The following is a 12,563-nucleotide window of genomic DNA, read 5'->3' as shown; positions in this document are numbered from 1 at the left end:
TGGGGTTCATCTCTCAGAAAAGGGAAAGATCATTTTTGGCAACAAGCTTTCCAGTTTAATCAGGAGAGCTTAAACTGTAGTTGCTTAGAGAGAGGATCTTCAAACCATCCCAGTTTGAGTCTGATGATGGTAATTGGTGCCCTGGGCATGCAGTTGGATTGCAAGCCAGCAAGACAGCACCTAAGATGAAAGATAAGGGAGCTCCAGTTGGTAAATCAGTCTCTATCGGAGCCCAACTTAAATGCTTGTACACTAATGCATGGAGCATGGGGAACAAGCAGGAAGAGTTGCAAGTGTGTGCATGCCTACAGGGCTATGATGTCATTGGCATCACTGAGACATGGAATGGATGGATGTAAACTCTTTAGGAATGACAGGAAGGGGAAAAGGGGAGGAGGTGTTGCCTGCTACATTGCTGACCAGCTGGAGTCCATGGAGCTCCACCTGGGAATAGATGAGGAGCTGACAGAGAACTTATGCGTTAGGATTAAAGGAAAAGGCAGGGAAAGAAGACATCATAGTGGGAGCCTGCTACAGGATGCCTGATCAGGAAGACTGAGTGGATGAGGGCCTCTATAAACACATAGGAGCAGCTTCACATTCACAAAACATGGTCCTTGTGGTCCTCAACCACCCCAGTATCTGTTGGAGGGACAACACAGCAGAGCACCAGAAATTGAAGAGGTTCCTGCAATGTGTTGATGGCAGCTTCCTCTTCCAAGTGCTGAAGCAACCCATGAGAATAGGTGCTATGTGGACCTTGTCCTTTCCAACAAAGAGTGTCTGGTGAGTAATGTGATGCCCAAGGGCAGCCTTGGTTGCAGTGCCTGCAAAATCGTGGAGTTCAAGGTCCGTAGAGTATGAAAGAGGGTGTATAGCAAACTTGCCACTCTGGAATTCAGGAAAGAAAATTCGGAACTCTTCAGGGAACTGCTTGGCAAAGTGATGTGGGATATAGCCCTGGAGGGAAGAGAGGCTCAAGAAAGCTGGTCAGTACTCATGGACCATCTCCTCTAAGCCCAGAAGTAGTACAACCTTGGAAAAAGGAAGACAGGCTAGTATGCCAGGAGGCTTCCTTGAATCAGTAAGTTTCTCCTGGACTTACTTAAGCTCAAAAGAAAAGTGTGTAGGGCGTGGAAGCAGGAACAGGTTACCTGGGAGAACTACAGAGGAGTTGACTGAGCAGCCAGGCATCACGTTAGGAAAGCTAAAACCCAAACAGAATTAAATCTAGCCAGGGACATTAAGGGGAGCAAGAATAAATTCTACAAGTATATCACTGATAAAGGGAAGGCTAGGGAAGATAAAAGTCTTCTCCAGAAGGAAACTGGAGTCCTGATCATGAGGGATACAGAGAAAGTAAGGTGCTCAGTGACTGAGTTACCTAGACTTGTGCAAACCATTTGATACTGCCCGCACAAAATCCTGATGAGCAAGCTGGATAAAAATATATTTGATGAACAGACCACTCAGAGAGTTGTGGTCAGTGACTCAGTGTCCAAGTGGAAACTGGTGAGGAGTGGTGTTCCCCAGAAGTCAGTGCTGGGATCAGATTTATTTAACATCTTTGTAGGCAGCATGGACAGTGGGATTGAGTGCATTCTCAGCAAGTTTGCAGGAGACATCAAGCTGAGTAGTGCAGTTGACACTTTAGAGGGAAGAGATGCTATCCAGAGAGACATGGACAGGCTTGAGAGGTGGGCCCATGCCCAACCTCATGAAGTTCAACAAAGCCAAGTGCAAGGTCCTGAACCTGGGTCAGGGCAATCCCAAGCACAGATACAGGTTGTGCTGAGAATGGCTTGAGAACAGCCCTGAGGAGAAGGATTTGGGGGTGTCAGTTGATGAAAGATTCAACATAGGCTGGCAATACACACTTCCTACACAAAAGGCCAGATGTATCCTGGGTTGGATGAAAAGAAATGTGATCAGCAGGTTGAGGGAGGTGGTTCTACCCCTCTACTGTGCTCTTGTGAGACTCCACCTGGAGTATTCTGTCCAGTTCTGGGGCTCCCAACACAAGAAGGACATCAAACTGTTGAAGGGGGTCCATGGGAGGGCCATAAAGATGACCAGAGGGCTGGAGCACTGCCCCTGTGAGGACAGGCTGAGGAAGCTGGGGCTCTTCAGCCTAGAGAAGAGAAGGCTCTGGGGGAACCTTATAATGGCCTTCCAGTAGCTGCAGGGGTCTACAGGAAAGCTCAGGAAGAACTTTTTCTGAGAGCAGGTAGCGACAGGATGAGGAGAAATGTTTTTAAGCTGGAAAAAGGTAGATTTAGATTAGATATTATGAAGACATTCTTTACCGTGAGGGTGGTGAGACACTGGAATAGGTTGCCCAGTGCAGCTGTTAGTGACCTTTCCATTTAAGCACTCAAGGTCAGGCTGAATGGGCCTTTGTGGTACCTGGTAGAGGGAGCTGTCCCTGCTGTGGCAGCATGGTTAGAATTAGATGGTCTTAAGGGTTCTTTCCAACCTAACCATTCTATGGTTCTTTTGTAACATTAACCAGAAATCTTCTGTCATGCAGATCTTGGCTGTAGTTTTGTTTTGCTTGCTTACATAGGTGGGAAAATATCAGCCAATGGAAAGAAATTACTTAACCATGAATAGTTCTCATCTGTGTTTTATATAAGATTCTTTGTGGAAAATTGCAACTTCCAACAAAATGAAACCATTCTGAGGAGATCTTGAAATAAAGACTATGATTAGCATTTTATGAATTGTGAACACGAGCTGGATAAAACATCCTGGACAAAATGCCTTTTATCAACTTCATTCTTTGTACTGTTGTATATACACTGTATGTTCATGTGAATGTTATATATAAGTACTAAAATGGAACTACAGAGCAGTGAACAGTGATTCTTGTAGATCAGATAGAGCAGATCATTTCTGTTTTAGTGGATATTGGGGAAGGGTGTATTCTGTTGGAATTTTCTGTATTGTTTCTTTTTCCTTCTTTTTTAAGAATTGCAATTAATTGCATCCTGTTGGTAATGGAAAGAGGTCTTTTCAGTGTCAGCTTGGTTACTGCTTTTTTATTGTTTCCATTTCAAAATGTTTCCTGATTTAGGATTATATGATAGATAAGCAGCTGAACATTTGATGTCTGCTACAGTAAGAAGTTATGTCTCTAGAGGAAAAGGAAGCATAGGATTATATTGCAGTACAGTTCTGAAAGGGATTGCTGTATTTAGGAAGTGAGACAGGACAAGGAGTGTTTTTTTCAGTATAAACATACCTGTTCCAATCTCATCCTTATTATCTATGGTAATATATTTTTGTCTGTGTATGATAGTCAGCAAGAGTTACAAATCTAGTAAGAATATGTTCCTAATGTCTTCCAACATTCCTACCTGATATTTATTTTTTTGTCAGTGTATTTGCAATAAAGAAAACCATCCTCTCACTTGATACCAAGAATGTGTGAATTAAAAGAGCAATAGATGTATGTAACAGAAATGCAGAGAGGAAAAAAAAGAAAATTAATTTTGGAAGTGATTTATCAGCCTCATATATCAACCCTTGTTATTGAGAAAGAGAGTTAATAGAAGGCTGATGGGCCAGAGCTGTTCTTAGCTGTTCTAGATGTCCTTTTTTACAGTGTGAGCAGTATGGCATAGCTCTCAGAATTCCTTAGAGCAGTCCAGCATACTGAATCACTTATGTTTGAAAAGACCGTTAGGATCACCAGATCCAACCATCAGCATGACCTATGGAGTCTCATTACTGTAGTTGTCTGTACGCGGTCCACACATCTCCTTAAGCATCTCCAGGGAGAGGTCTGTACCATGTCCCTAAGCAATGCATTCTAACAACCACCTTCTCCAAGAAGAAATTCTTCTCAATATGCTATCTAAACTTCCCATAGTGCAGCTTTTCCTCACATCCTATCACTTGTCACCTGAAAAAAACCTCCATTTATCATGAGTCTTTGATCCCAGCTATCCAGATAGTTCTTCACCAAGCAACCGGTACTCCTATACAGATCATGAACAGTCAGTTTCTCCAGGAAATGCTGTAGGAAACTATGTCAAATGATTAACTAAAATGAGATAGAGAACATCCTCAGCCTTTCCCTCATCTAGAATGCAAATCATTTTGTCACAGAAAGAAATCAGTTTAGTCAGGCAGGACCTACCATGCAGAGAGATCTGTGGCTGCATCTGATCAGTCGGTTGTCTTATATGTGCTGTGCGGTAACATCTGTTCCATATCTTTCCTTGGCACAGGACAACTGACTGGCCTGTAGGTCCCTGGCTCCTCCTTCCTGCCTTTCTTGTAGACTGAAGTCACATTTGCTAAAATCTGTTCAACTGGGAACTCCCTAGTCAGCCAGGACTGCTGGTAAATTATTGAATTTGGCTTGGTGAGCACTTGGAGTGGTGAGCTCCTTCACTGCTGTTGGATGAATTCCTCCTAATCCTACAGCTTTGCGAATGTTAAAAGGATATAATAGGTCATTTACAGTTTCCCATTGGATTGCAGGAGCGTGATTCTGCTCCATGTCACCTTCTTCCAACTCAGAGGGCTGGATGCTCCAAGAACAATTGACTTTTAACATTATGTACCCCACCCTTATCCTTATCTTTGATCACCGTGTTTCCCCTCATACAACAAAGGATGGAAGTTCTTAGTCCTTCTTTTGCTGTTAGTTGCCTTTTACTGAACTGGACAAAATGTGTGCCAGATGATGATGTTTGATTGTCTTATTTTTTTCCTGTTGGACTTGACTGCAGGTGTATAATCTTGAACTGGCTGCCCCTATTTCCAGAGCTCATAAACTCCTTTCCTTCCTTGGCTCAGCTTTCAGTGCAAGATTTCCTTCTTGAAGAAGACCCAGCCTTCACAGGCCTACCTTCTGAAGGAAGGTCTCTCTGTCAGCGAGGTCTCTAAGTAGGCCAGAGACTGACCTCCATAATTCCATGGTACATACAGTGAAAAAGGGGGTACTGTCTGCAAGTTTGCTGGTAATGCCAAGCTGAGTTGTGCAGTTGACACAACAGAAAGAAAGGACAGGCTTGAAGAGTGGACCTGTGTGAAACAGAAGAGGTTCAGCAAGGCCAAGTGCAAATTGTTAGACCTGGGTGGGGATGATACTAAATTACGTGTACAGACTGGGAGAAGAACTCATTGAGAGCAGCTCTGAGGGGAAGGACTGAAAGTCCTGGTGGATGAGAAGCTGGACACGAGCCTGCAGTGTGCTCTTGCAGCCCACAGAGCCAACAGTACCCTGGGCTACCTCAAAAGAGGAGTGACTAGCGTGGAGAGGGAGGGGATTGTCCCGCACTTGTGAGGCCTCACCTGGAGTACTGCATCAAGGTCTGGGGCCCACAGCACAAGAAGGATATGGAGCTGATAGAGTGAATCCAGAGAAGGGCTGAAGCATCTCCTAGAGCTGAGGGTGTTGGGCTTGTTTAGCTTGGAGAAGATAAGGCCCTGGGGATACCTCATTGCGGTCTTCCAGTACTTGAGGAACTTTTTCCTCAGGTAGATAGATAGTGGTAGTACAAGGGGGACTGCCCACTAAGGGAAAGTCTCTTCAAACCTAAGCTGTTCTGATTCCATGATAAGTCTTGACATTTTTTCTTATTTGTTCCATCTTTTGGCAAATTGTGTTCACAATCAGATAGTGATAGGACTAAGGAGAATGGCTTCAAGCTAAAAGAGGGAAAATTAGGTTAGATGTTATAACGAAATTTTTTACTCACAGAGTGGTAAGACTGTCCAAGAGAAGCTGTAGATGCCCCATGCCTGGAGGCATTCATGGCCAAGATGGGTGGGGTCCCCAGCAGCCTGGTCTAGTAGGTGGCAAGCCTGCTTATGTCAGATGGTTAGATGTAGATATTTTTAAGGTCCCCTCCAACCTAAGCCATTCTGAGATTCAGCGTTGTAAATAACCCTTTGCCATGTTTTAAAAAGTAATGGGTAAATACAAGAACCTGCTATTCATCTATGGAAAGGATTTCTAAAAAGTCTGGGAGCTGGACCACTCCTGAAGTTTCTCTTGGAGAACCAAAAGCAGAGAGATATACTTCCCTGATTTGCTGTTTCCTCACTTTCTGTAAAAGAAACCTCTTCCAGGGTGTAATATTGACCAAGTACTAGTATTTATAGTTTTTGTATCTTGGAAGCTTCTAGCAGAACAGCAGTTATCATATAGCAGGGGTTGTGATCATAAGAGAATATGTTTCACCAGGGTCTGTCCAAATGAAAACTGCTACTATTGAATCCACAAGGGGTAGAATTTTGTGCCTGCAGAAGACAGCATGAAATTCTGGTTTGCTGTATTTACTTTTTATCATGTTAAATTTTGACATTAAAAAGCGGGATTTATCTGCTGACTATACAAGAATTGCTCAAGACTAAAGAACACTGGAATGTATCATACATTTTGCACCTAAATGTAATCTTGTTTTTCTTTTTTTTTTTTTCCTCCCTTTCAAAGCCTGAAAACATAATGTTGTTGGACAAAAATGTACCAAAGCCTCGAATCAAGATTATCGACTTCGGTTTAGCACACAAAATTGATTTTGGAAATGAATTCAAAAATATTTTCGGAACACCAGAGTTTGTTGGTGAGAAACTTGATACTGTTAAAACTCTTCTTTCACAGTCTGTGAAATAATAAATGTGTTTTAACTTGGTTTGACTGAAATAGAGTTTACATGGTGTCTGTTCCAAAAGTGTTACTATATTGATCCGTTACATCAGAGACATATACTGTGGGTATGGCAGTGGAAGTTTAATATTCCTGACAGTATTCCATTACATTTTGTTGCCATGTAAGAGATAGCAGCAGAGAAGCATTCTGATGAAACTGTGTTCGAGATGGAAGTGTGTGTGAAGCAGAGGTGTGTAACTGGATTACTTCATGTGGAAAAAGTTGCACCCACTGACAGTCATTGTCACTTGCTGAATAAACACTGGAGATGTAATAGTGGATGTGATCACAGTGAGGGATGGTGTGCTTCAGCAGTGACAGCAGTGATGGTGGGTCACCTCCACTGGTGTAGCTTTTTACAAATGTGGCATGCATTTTGTTCATTTCTGGTGAAAATGCATAGCAAATGATTGTGAATGCATTGAAAAAATAGTGTTTTGTAGCTGAGAATTTGCTCTCTCAAACTGTGTTATTCCACATCTGTTATAGTTTCCGCATATATAGGAAGGTACTAACTAATAACTAATATAATAGGAGGCACTAACTTTTTGTAATTTATGATATTTTAGAATTTAACTGAGCAGTTTGTAGCATTCATTCCTATTGTAAATATATGTTAAAGGTATTTAGTCTGTCAGCATCTTAGTTTATTATGTCTGACTTATATAATCTCAGGTTGAAATAGATTTCCTCATAGGCTATAATCTGATCTATCTATTTTCTCCTTCAGCTCCTGAAATAGTAAATTATGAGCCTCTTGGTCTTGAAGCAGACATGTGGTGAGTTACTAGATCTGATTTGAAATAAATGTTGTGGTTGTTTATGTGTTCTAAACTTGTGTTTTTCCTTTTCTTTCTCCATTTCTGTCCACGCTTCCTCACCCCTCTTTTTTTTTTTTTTTTTCTTTTTGTGTTCCAGGAGCATTGGTGTAATAACTTACATCCTGTAAGTATGAAAGTGTACGGGCAGTTCTTAGAATTGCTAGTTTTTTAATCTGTTCTCTGGGATTTTGGTGATGCCTATGCGAATCAACTAATTTTGATTGTGTAATGTGTTTCAAGTTGAATAATCATAAGAGCAGTATTATAATTATTGATTAGAATGGCCATTAGTGGGACTTGAGATTGCATGGGAAGCTGTCTTCAGATCTGTAGGTAATATTCTCTAAAACTGCATAGAAGCTTTTGCCCTGTTAAATCTAACCTTTCTGAAAATAGTATTTTATTTTCTCAAAGCAAGGGAAAAAAAGTTCATTTTCTGCTGTGGTTTGAGAGGGTTAACAGCTGTGTGTTTCAACATGTAATGTGAGGAGGGTTCTGTGTTTCTGCAGTCTAAGTGGTGCATCACCATTTCTTGGAGAAACCAAGCAGGAAACATTAGCAAATGTGTCTGCTGTGAATTATGAATTTGAAGAAGAATTCTTCAGTAATACCAGTGCCCTAGCTAAAGATTTTATACGAAGACTTCTAGTCAAGGATCCAAAGTGAGTTGTTCCTCTTGCATATACATTGTTGCAGCCTGAAATGTCTCTAATATTTCAAATTACAGAATATTGCACAATGTTAGTTTTTTTACTATATAGTATTTTCTGGTTTTTACTACCTGAGAAAATTCTCTTTCCTCCTGTTATAGGAAGAGAATGACTATTCAAGATAGTTTGCTGCATCCTTGGATCAAGGTGAGCATGTAATTCATTCTCTCTTCTGTTCTTCAATTGTTCTTCATTTCTTATTCCACTTTCACTTGCTAAGTTCTGTAACAAAGCCTTCAAACTGAAAATTGGTCTAATGGTTAAATGTATCTGCTTTTGTACTGCTTTTGTAGGCTATCTGTATGAAAGTATATAAACTAGTATATTTGAATTGTGGACTTGATTTACATATGCAATTTATGCAAGAAGAACATTTTATCATTAAGATAAAATTCATGTTCAACTAGAGAAGCTAGAGTTCAGACAGGACTGTACTGACAAAGATGCATTATCTCAATTTAGTCCCTTTGTTGTCTTCTAATCTCCTTATTTAGATCAGGCATAAAAGAGTCCTCTCTCTTCTATCCTTCTTCCCCCTTAAGACTGAAGGCAGCAGTTGATGTGGGGCAGTCCTCAACTTCCTTCAGTCTTCCAGTGATTGTTTTAGGACAAGCTATTGTAGCATTTCTAGGGTGAAAGGGAGAAAGTGGACCCATCACCGTTCTTAAAGTGTGCTCTAATACCTGCCATGGATTTTTTTCATTACCCTATCAAATTCTGATTATGAATAGTAAATGTCTTTAGCAGCAATGATTTCCCAAGCTTTGAGATTGCACTGTGACCTCTTCTCATGTTCCAGAGAACCAGTTCACAGTTTAGCACCCTAGGGCAGATATACTTCCACAGCAATATGCTGCAAAACTGCAGATTTGACTGGAAAAAATACCGATATTCTCTGTTCTCTGCTGACTTTTTCGTGTGTTAATCTTAACAAGTACAGATGTGAAGAAGACAACATATTGAAGTGATTTTTAAAACAGTAGAGCAAGCACTAAGTTTGTGTTTCACAGACACGTTTTCCACTCCTGCAGCAGGAGCCACTGTTTTGTGCCTTGCAATATTCCTTTATAATATTGACATTCCAAATATTCTCCTTCTGCCTTCTCCACTGTTCGTATTGTCTCTTACTTCTCATCACTACCTTTACCCATATTTCTCAGTAAAAATAATTTTAAGTACAGCATCGTGCTTTGCAAAGCTAGGTATGTTTCACTGGTGACTTCTGCTTAACATTAGCCTATGAGAAATGTCAAAGGCTGAGCTTACTGCATAGGTAGGTGGGATATAATTATTCTTTGGTTACAGCAGTGTCTATCTAATGACACTGAGATTGGAACAAAGTTTGACTAAATTCAGCCATAAAATTTTCCTAGAAGACATGTTTTGTGTAGGAAATGATACACAATTCCTCCATCAGTGTGGGACATAAAAAATTAAACTTCTTTTCAGAACGATAAATCTACATTCCTCGGCTTTTTGTTTTTCTTCTTTAAAATAAGAAACAAAAATACCCAACTTAGTATTTCATTGAATATTCTTAGATCTGGATTTTCCTTAGACTGTATTCTTAGGGAATTCCATCTGCATGCCTCACTACATCGTGGGTATTCAAATGCATGCTTACATTATAAAAACAGTGTAACAAAGTAATTATAAGTGGAAGTCTTACATAAGGGAAGATGCTTAATGAAAGTTCTGGTTGTAACTATGGGATATTTCACAGCTATATTTTACTTCTGCTCACAGCCTAAAGACAGTCAGCAAGCACTTAGTAGGAAAGCATCTGCAGTGAATATGGAGAAATTCAAGAAGTTTGCAGCTCGGAGAAAATGGAAAGTAAGTCATTCAATACATTTTCCAGTGCTGGCAATGTATAAATACAGTAGTGGTACCTGTTCCAGAAAAACATGCCTATCCTTTGTCATTTCGAATAGAGTATGAGTATAGTGAGACTTCCTTGCTAATGATCAGCACAGAAGTGCTCATGTGTGTGGAATGTTTATGTGCACATTTGTTTGTTGTTATCATCTATTTTGCTCACATTTATAAGAGGAAAGGCTCTCCTGGGTGTAGGTACATGTTTTTGTGGCAGTAATACAGGTAGATCAAACATATTTTAAGCAGGCCTCCCAGAATTCTTTGAACAAGTTATGCCAACACGCAGCAGAGTAGGAAGGAAGAAACAGTCTCTTTTGCAGAGGGTTTTTGCTCTTACACTGCCAGTGTATTTACAATAAAACATCATTTAATCTTCTCAGTAATGGGGGAAGGTATTAGCTGAAGTTGTTGATGAATTCAGGGAGCACTTCATGACAGTTCTTTCCTTCTGTTTGCACGCTAGGGAGTTCACACTGATTCTAAGCAAGGACTGACTGCTGTTTATATGAGGAGAGTGAAACATGACACAGCAGAAGTCTGTAATATTAGAAAAAGAGTTTTAATGATTTCAGTAGATGCCGGAAATAATTTTGCTAAGTCACTGAGCAAAAACAGAAACTATCCAAATATACATGTACTTCTTTTTTTTTTTTTTTTTTTTTTTTTTCCCCACAGTGTAGTGTTTCTGTTTGGTAAATACCTATGGTGTTTATTAAACTGAAATATTAATTTCTTCCTTGTAGAAAATTGTAAGTATAGGAGTAACTTATTATATAGGTATATATCTGCATATTACAGTAACAGTTTAAGGGACTGTTGTCAATTAGTTCATGCCCAGTTAGGTTTCCTGTGTGTACATGCTTTGAAATCCATGCATTTAAATACTTTCCATGTTTTGCTCTGTATATGAATGGCTTTTTGAAATAGTACCAATCAAAAAATATTACATAGTTCTACTAGTGCAAATAAATAGCTTATCAGTATTATAGTTAAAGATTCAAATGCAGCTTAAAAGGGGATGGGAGAGAGGTTGGAATCAAAATTGTTTGTGTTGCTAATAGACAGTCTTTCTTGAAAAGCTCTGCAATAGCATTCTATCAAAGTATTGTTTTGATTTTTTTTTAATATAGTTTTTCTCTTATTTTTTTTAAAAAAAAGCAATCAGTACGCTTGATATCCTTGTGCCAAAGATTATCAAGATCCTTCTTGTCCAGAAGTAATATGAGTGTTGCTCGGAGTGATGATACTCTGGTAAGTGTATACTTATATGATTAGAAAGCCTTAACGTATATGACACAATGTTTTCTGAAATGGTTCTAACACAAATATTGGACAAAGTGTTCAGGATTAATAAATCCTCACATGTATGAAGAAATAGATTTTAAATCTACAGAGGTTAATTATCCATAGTCTGATCTTGTGCATGATACCAACTTTGAAATTTCATTTATCAGTTATCATACGGAGACTGATCAGTTTGTGTTTGACATTCATTTATCTCAGATTCTGAGTTTTATTCAGGAGGAATTTTAGTACTGTAGCAATTACAATGTGGAAAAGTTGCATTTGATTTTTTTCATGGCACAGTATAACATAAAATAATATTGTGGGTATTTTTAACAGAGCATTCAGAATTACTGAGCCTCCTCCGTAGATATGACAAATGGTAGACAGCAGTGTTAAAGTACGGATAGTACACAGTTATTTAAGGATGGAATTTTAGAGTCGTCAGTATTCAATTTTTGGGGTGGTATATATCTATTGGATTTTAAGTAGTAGCAATTTTAAGTAGTATGCTTTGAAATTACACTTTCTTGTAAATCCAAGGGCATCTTATTTATCTTACTCTCCATATTTTAATACAGGCTTCAGAAATCCCATCTGATTAGCAATAATGATATGTTTAGAGTTGGGTAACTTCATTTTTCCTGTTAATTAATAGGATCGTACTTTAAAAATTCCCCAAAGCCTCTTTTGTTCTTGTTATCTTCTTTGTGTCCCTCCTCTGTAACCCCACATACCTTTGTCTCCATTTTCTCCTATCTTTCTGCTTCCATGCTGCTTATTCTCTTTTTCCACTTTCCCCACTTCCCCCACCGCAGCTTATCAGCTGTCATTATGTCTTTCTATCCTAATGTTAGATTATAAAATTAAAAAAAAAAAAAAAAAAAGAAACCACAGTGTGAAGTAGATAAGTGGTTTAAATATTTGGCTCAGTGAATTTCAGTACTTGATGTAAAATAAAGTTATGTCTGCAAATATATCTAGGTTCACTGTTTATTTTCTAGATTCCTACCTGGTCCATATGAATGTATGAAAGGTGGATACAAAGTACCCCTCCTACAGCATATCCCTGGATAACACAAAACTTGATTCTGCATTTTGTATTTGTGTATATCTTTTCTTTTAGTGTTTTGAGCATGTTGGATAAGACCTTTAAGAACCTTGAGTCCAGTGATCTACCTAACACTGGAAAGTGTACCACTA

At 39.2% G+C, this 12,563-nt stretch overlaps 1 protein-coding gene across 3 annotated transcripts in view; it reads left to right on the top strand.

Moving 5' to 3' along the window:
* The window catches only part of DAPK1 (death associated protein kinase 1), a 99,638-nt gene that overhangs the window by 56,651 nt on the left and 30,424 nt on the right, over positions 1–12,563 (top strand). The window contains exons 5-11 of one of the 3 annotated variants that reach the window (XM_015849289.3): positions 6,452–6,581; positions 7,398–7,446; positions 7,586–7,612; positions 7,998–8,150; positions 8,300–8,345; positions 9,945–10,034; positions 11,235–11,327. In XM_015849289.3, coding sequence (XP_015704775.2) covers positions 6,452–6,581; positions 7,398–7,446; positions 7,586–7,612; positions 7,998–8,150; positions 8,300–8,345; positions 9,945–10,034; positions 11,235–11,327 — 588 coding nt within the window. The remainder of the gene's footprint in view (positions 1–6,451; positions 6,582–7,397; positions 7,447–7,585; positions 7,613–7,997; positions 8,151–8,299; positions 8,346–9,944; positions 10,035–11,234; positions 11,328–12,563) is intronic. The other 2 variants (XM_085529102.1, XM_085529103.1) reach the window with 2 other exon arrangements.

The sequence above is a fragment of the Coturnix japonica genome, chromosome Z (assembly GCF_054131305.1).
Source record: "Coturnix japonica strain WE chromosome Z, WE-NBRP24, whole genome shotgun sequence".
In the NCBI taxonomy this organism is placed as follows: domain Eukaryota; kingdom Metazoa; phylum Chordata; class Aves; order Galliformes; family Phasianidae; genus Coturnix; species Coturnix japonica.
This window is presented reverse-complemented; position numbering and strand designations above follow the sequence as displayed.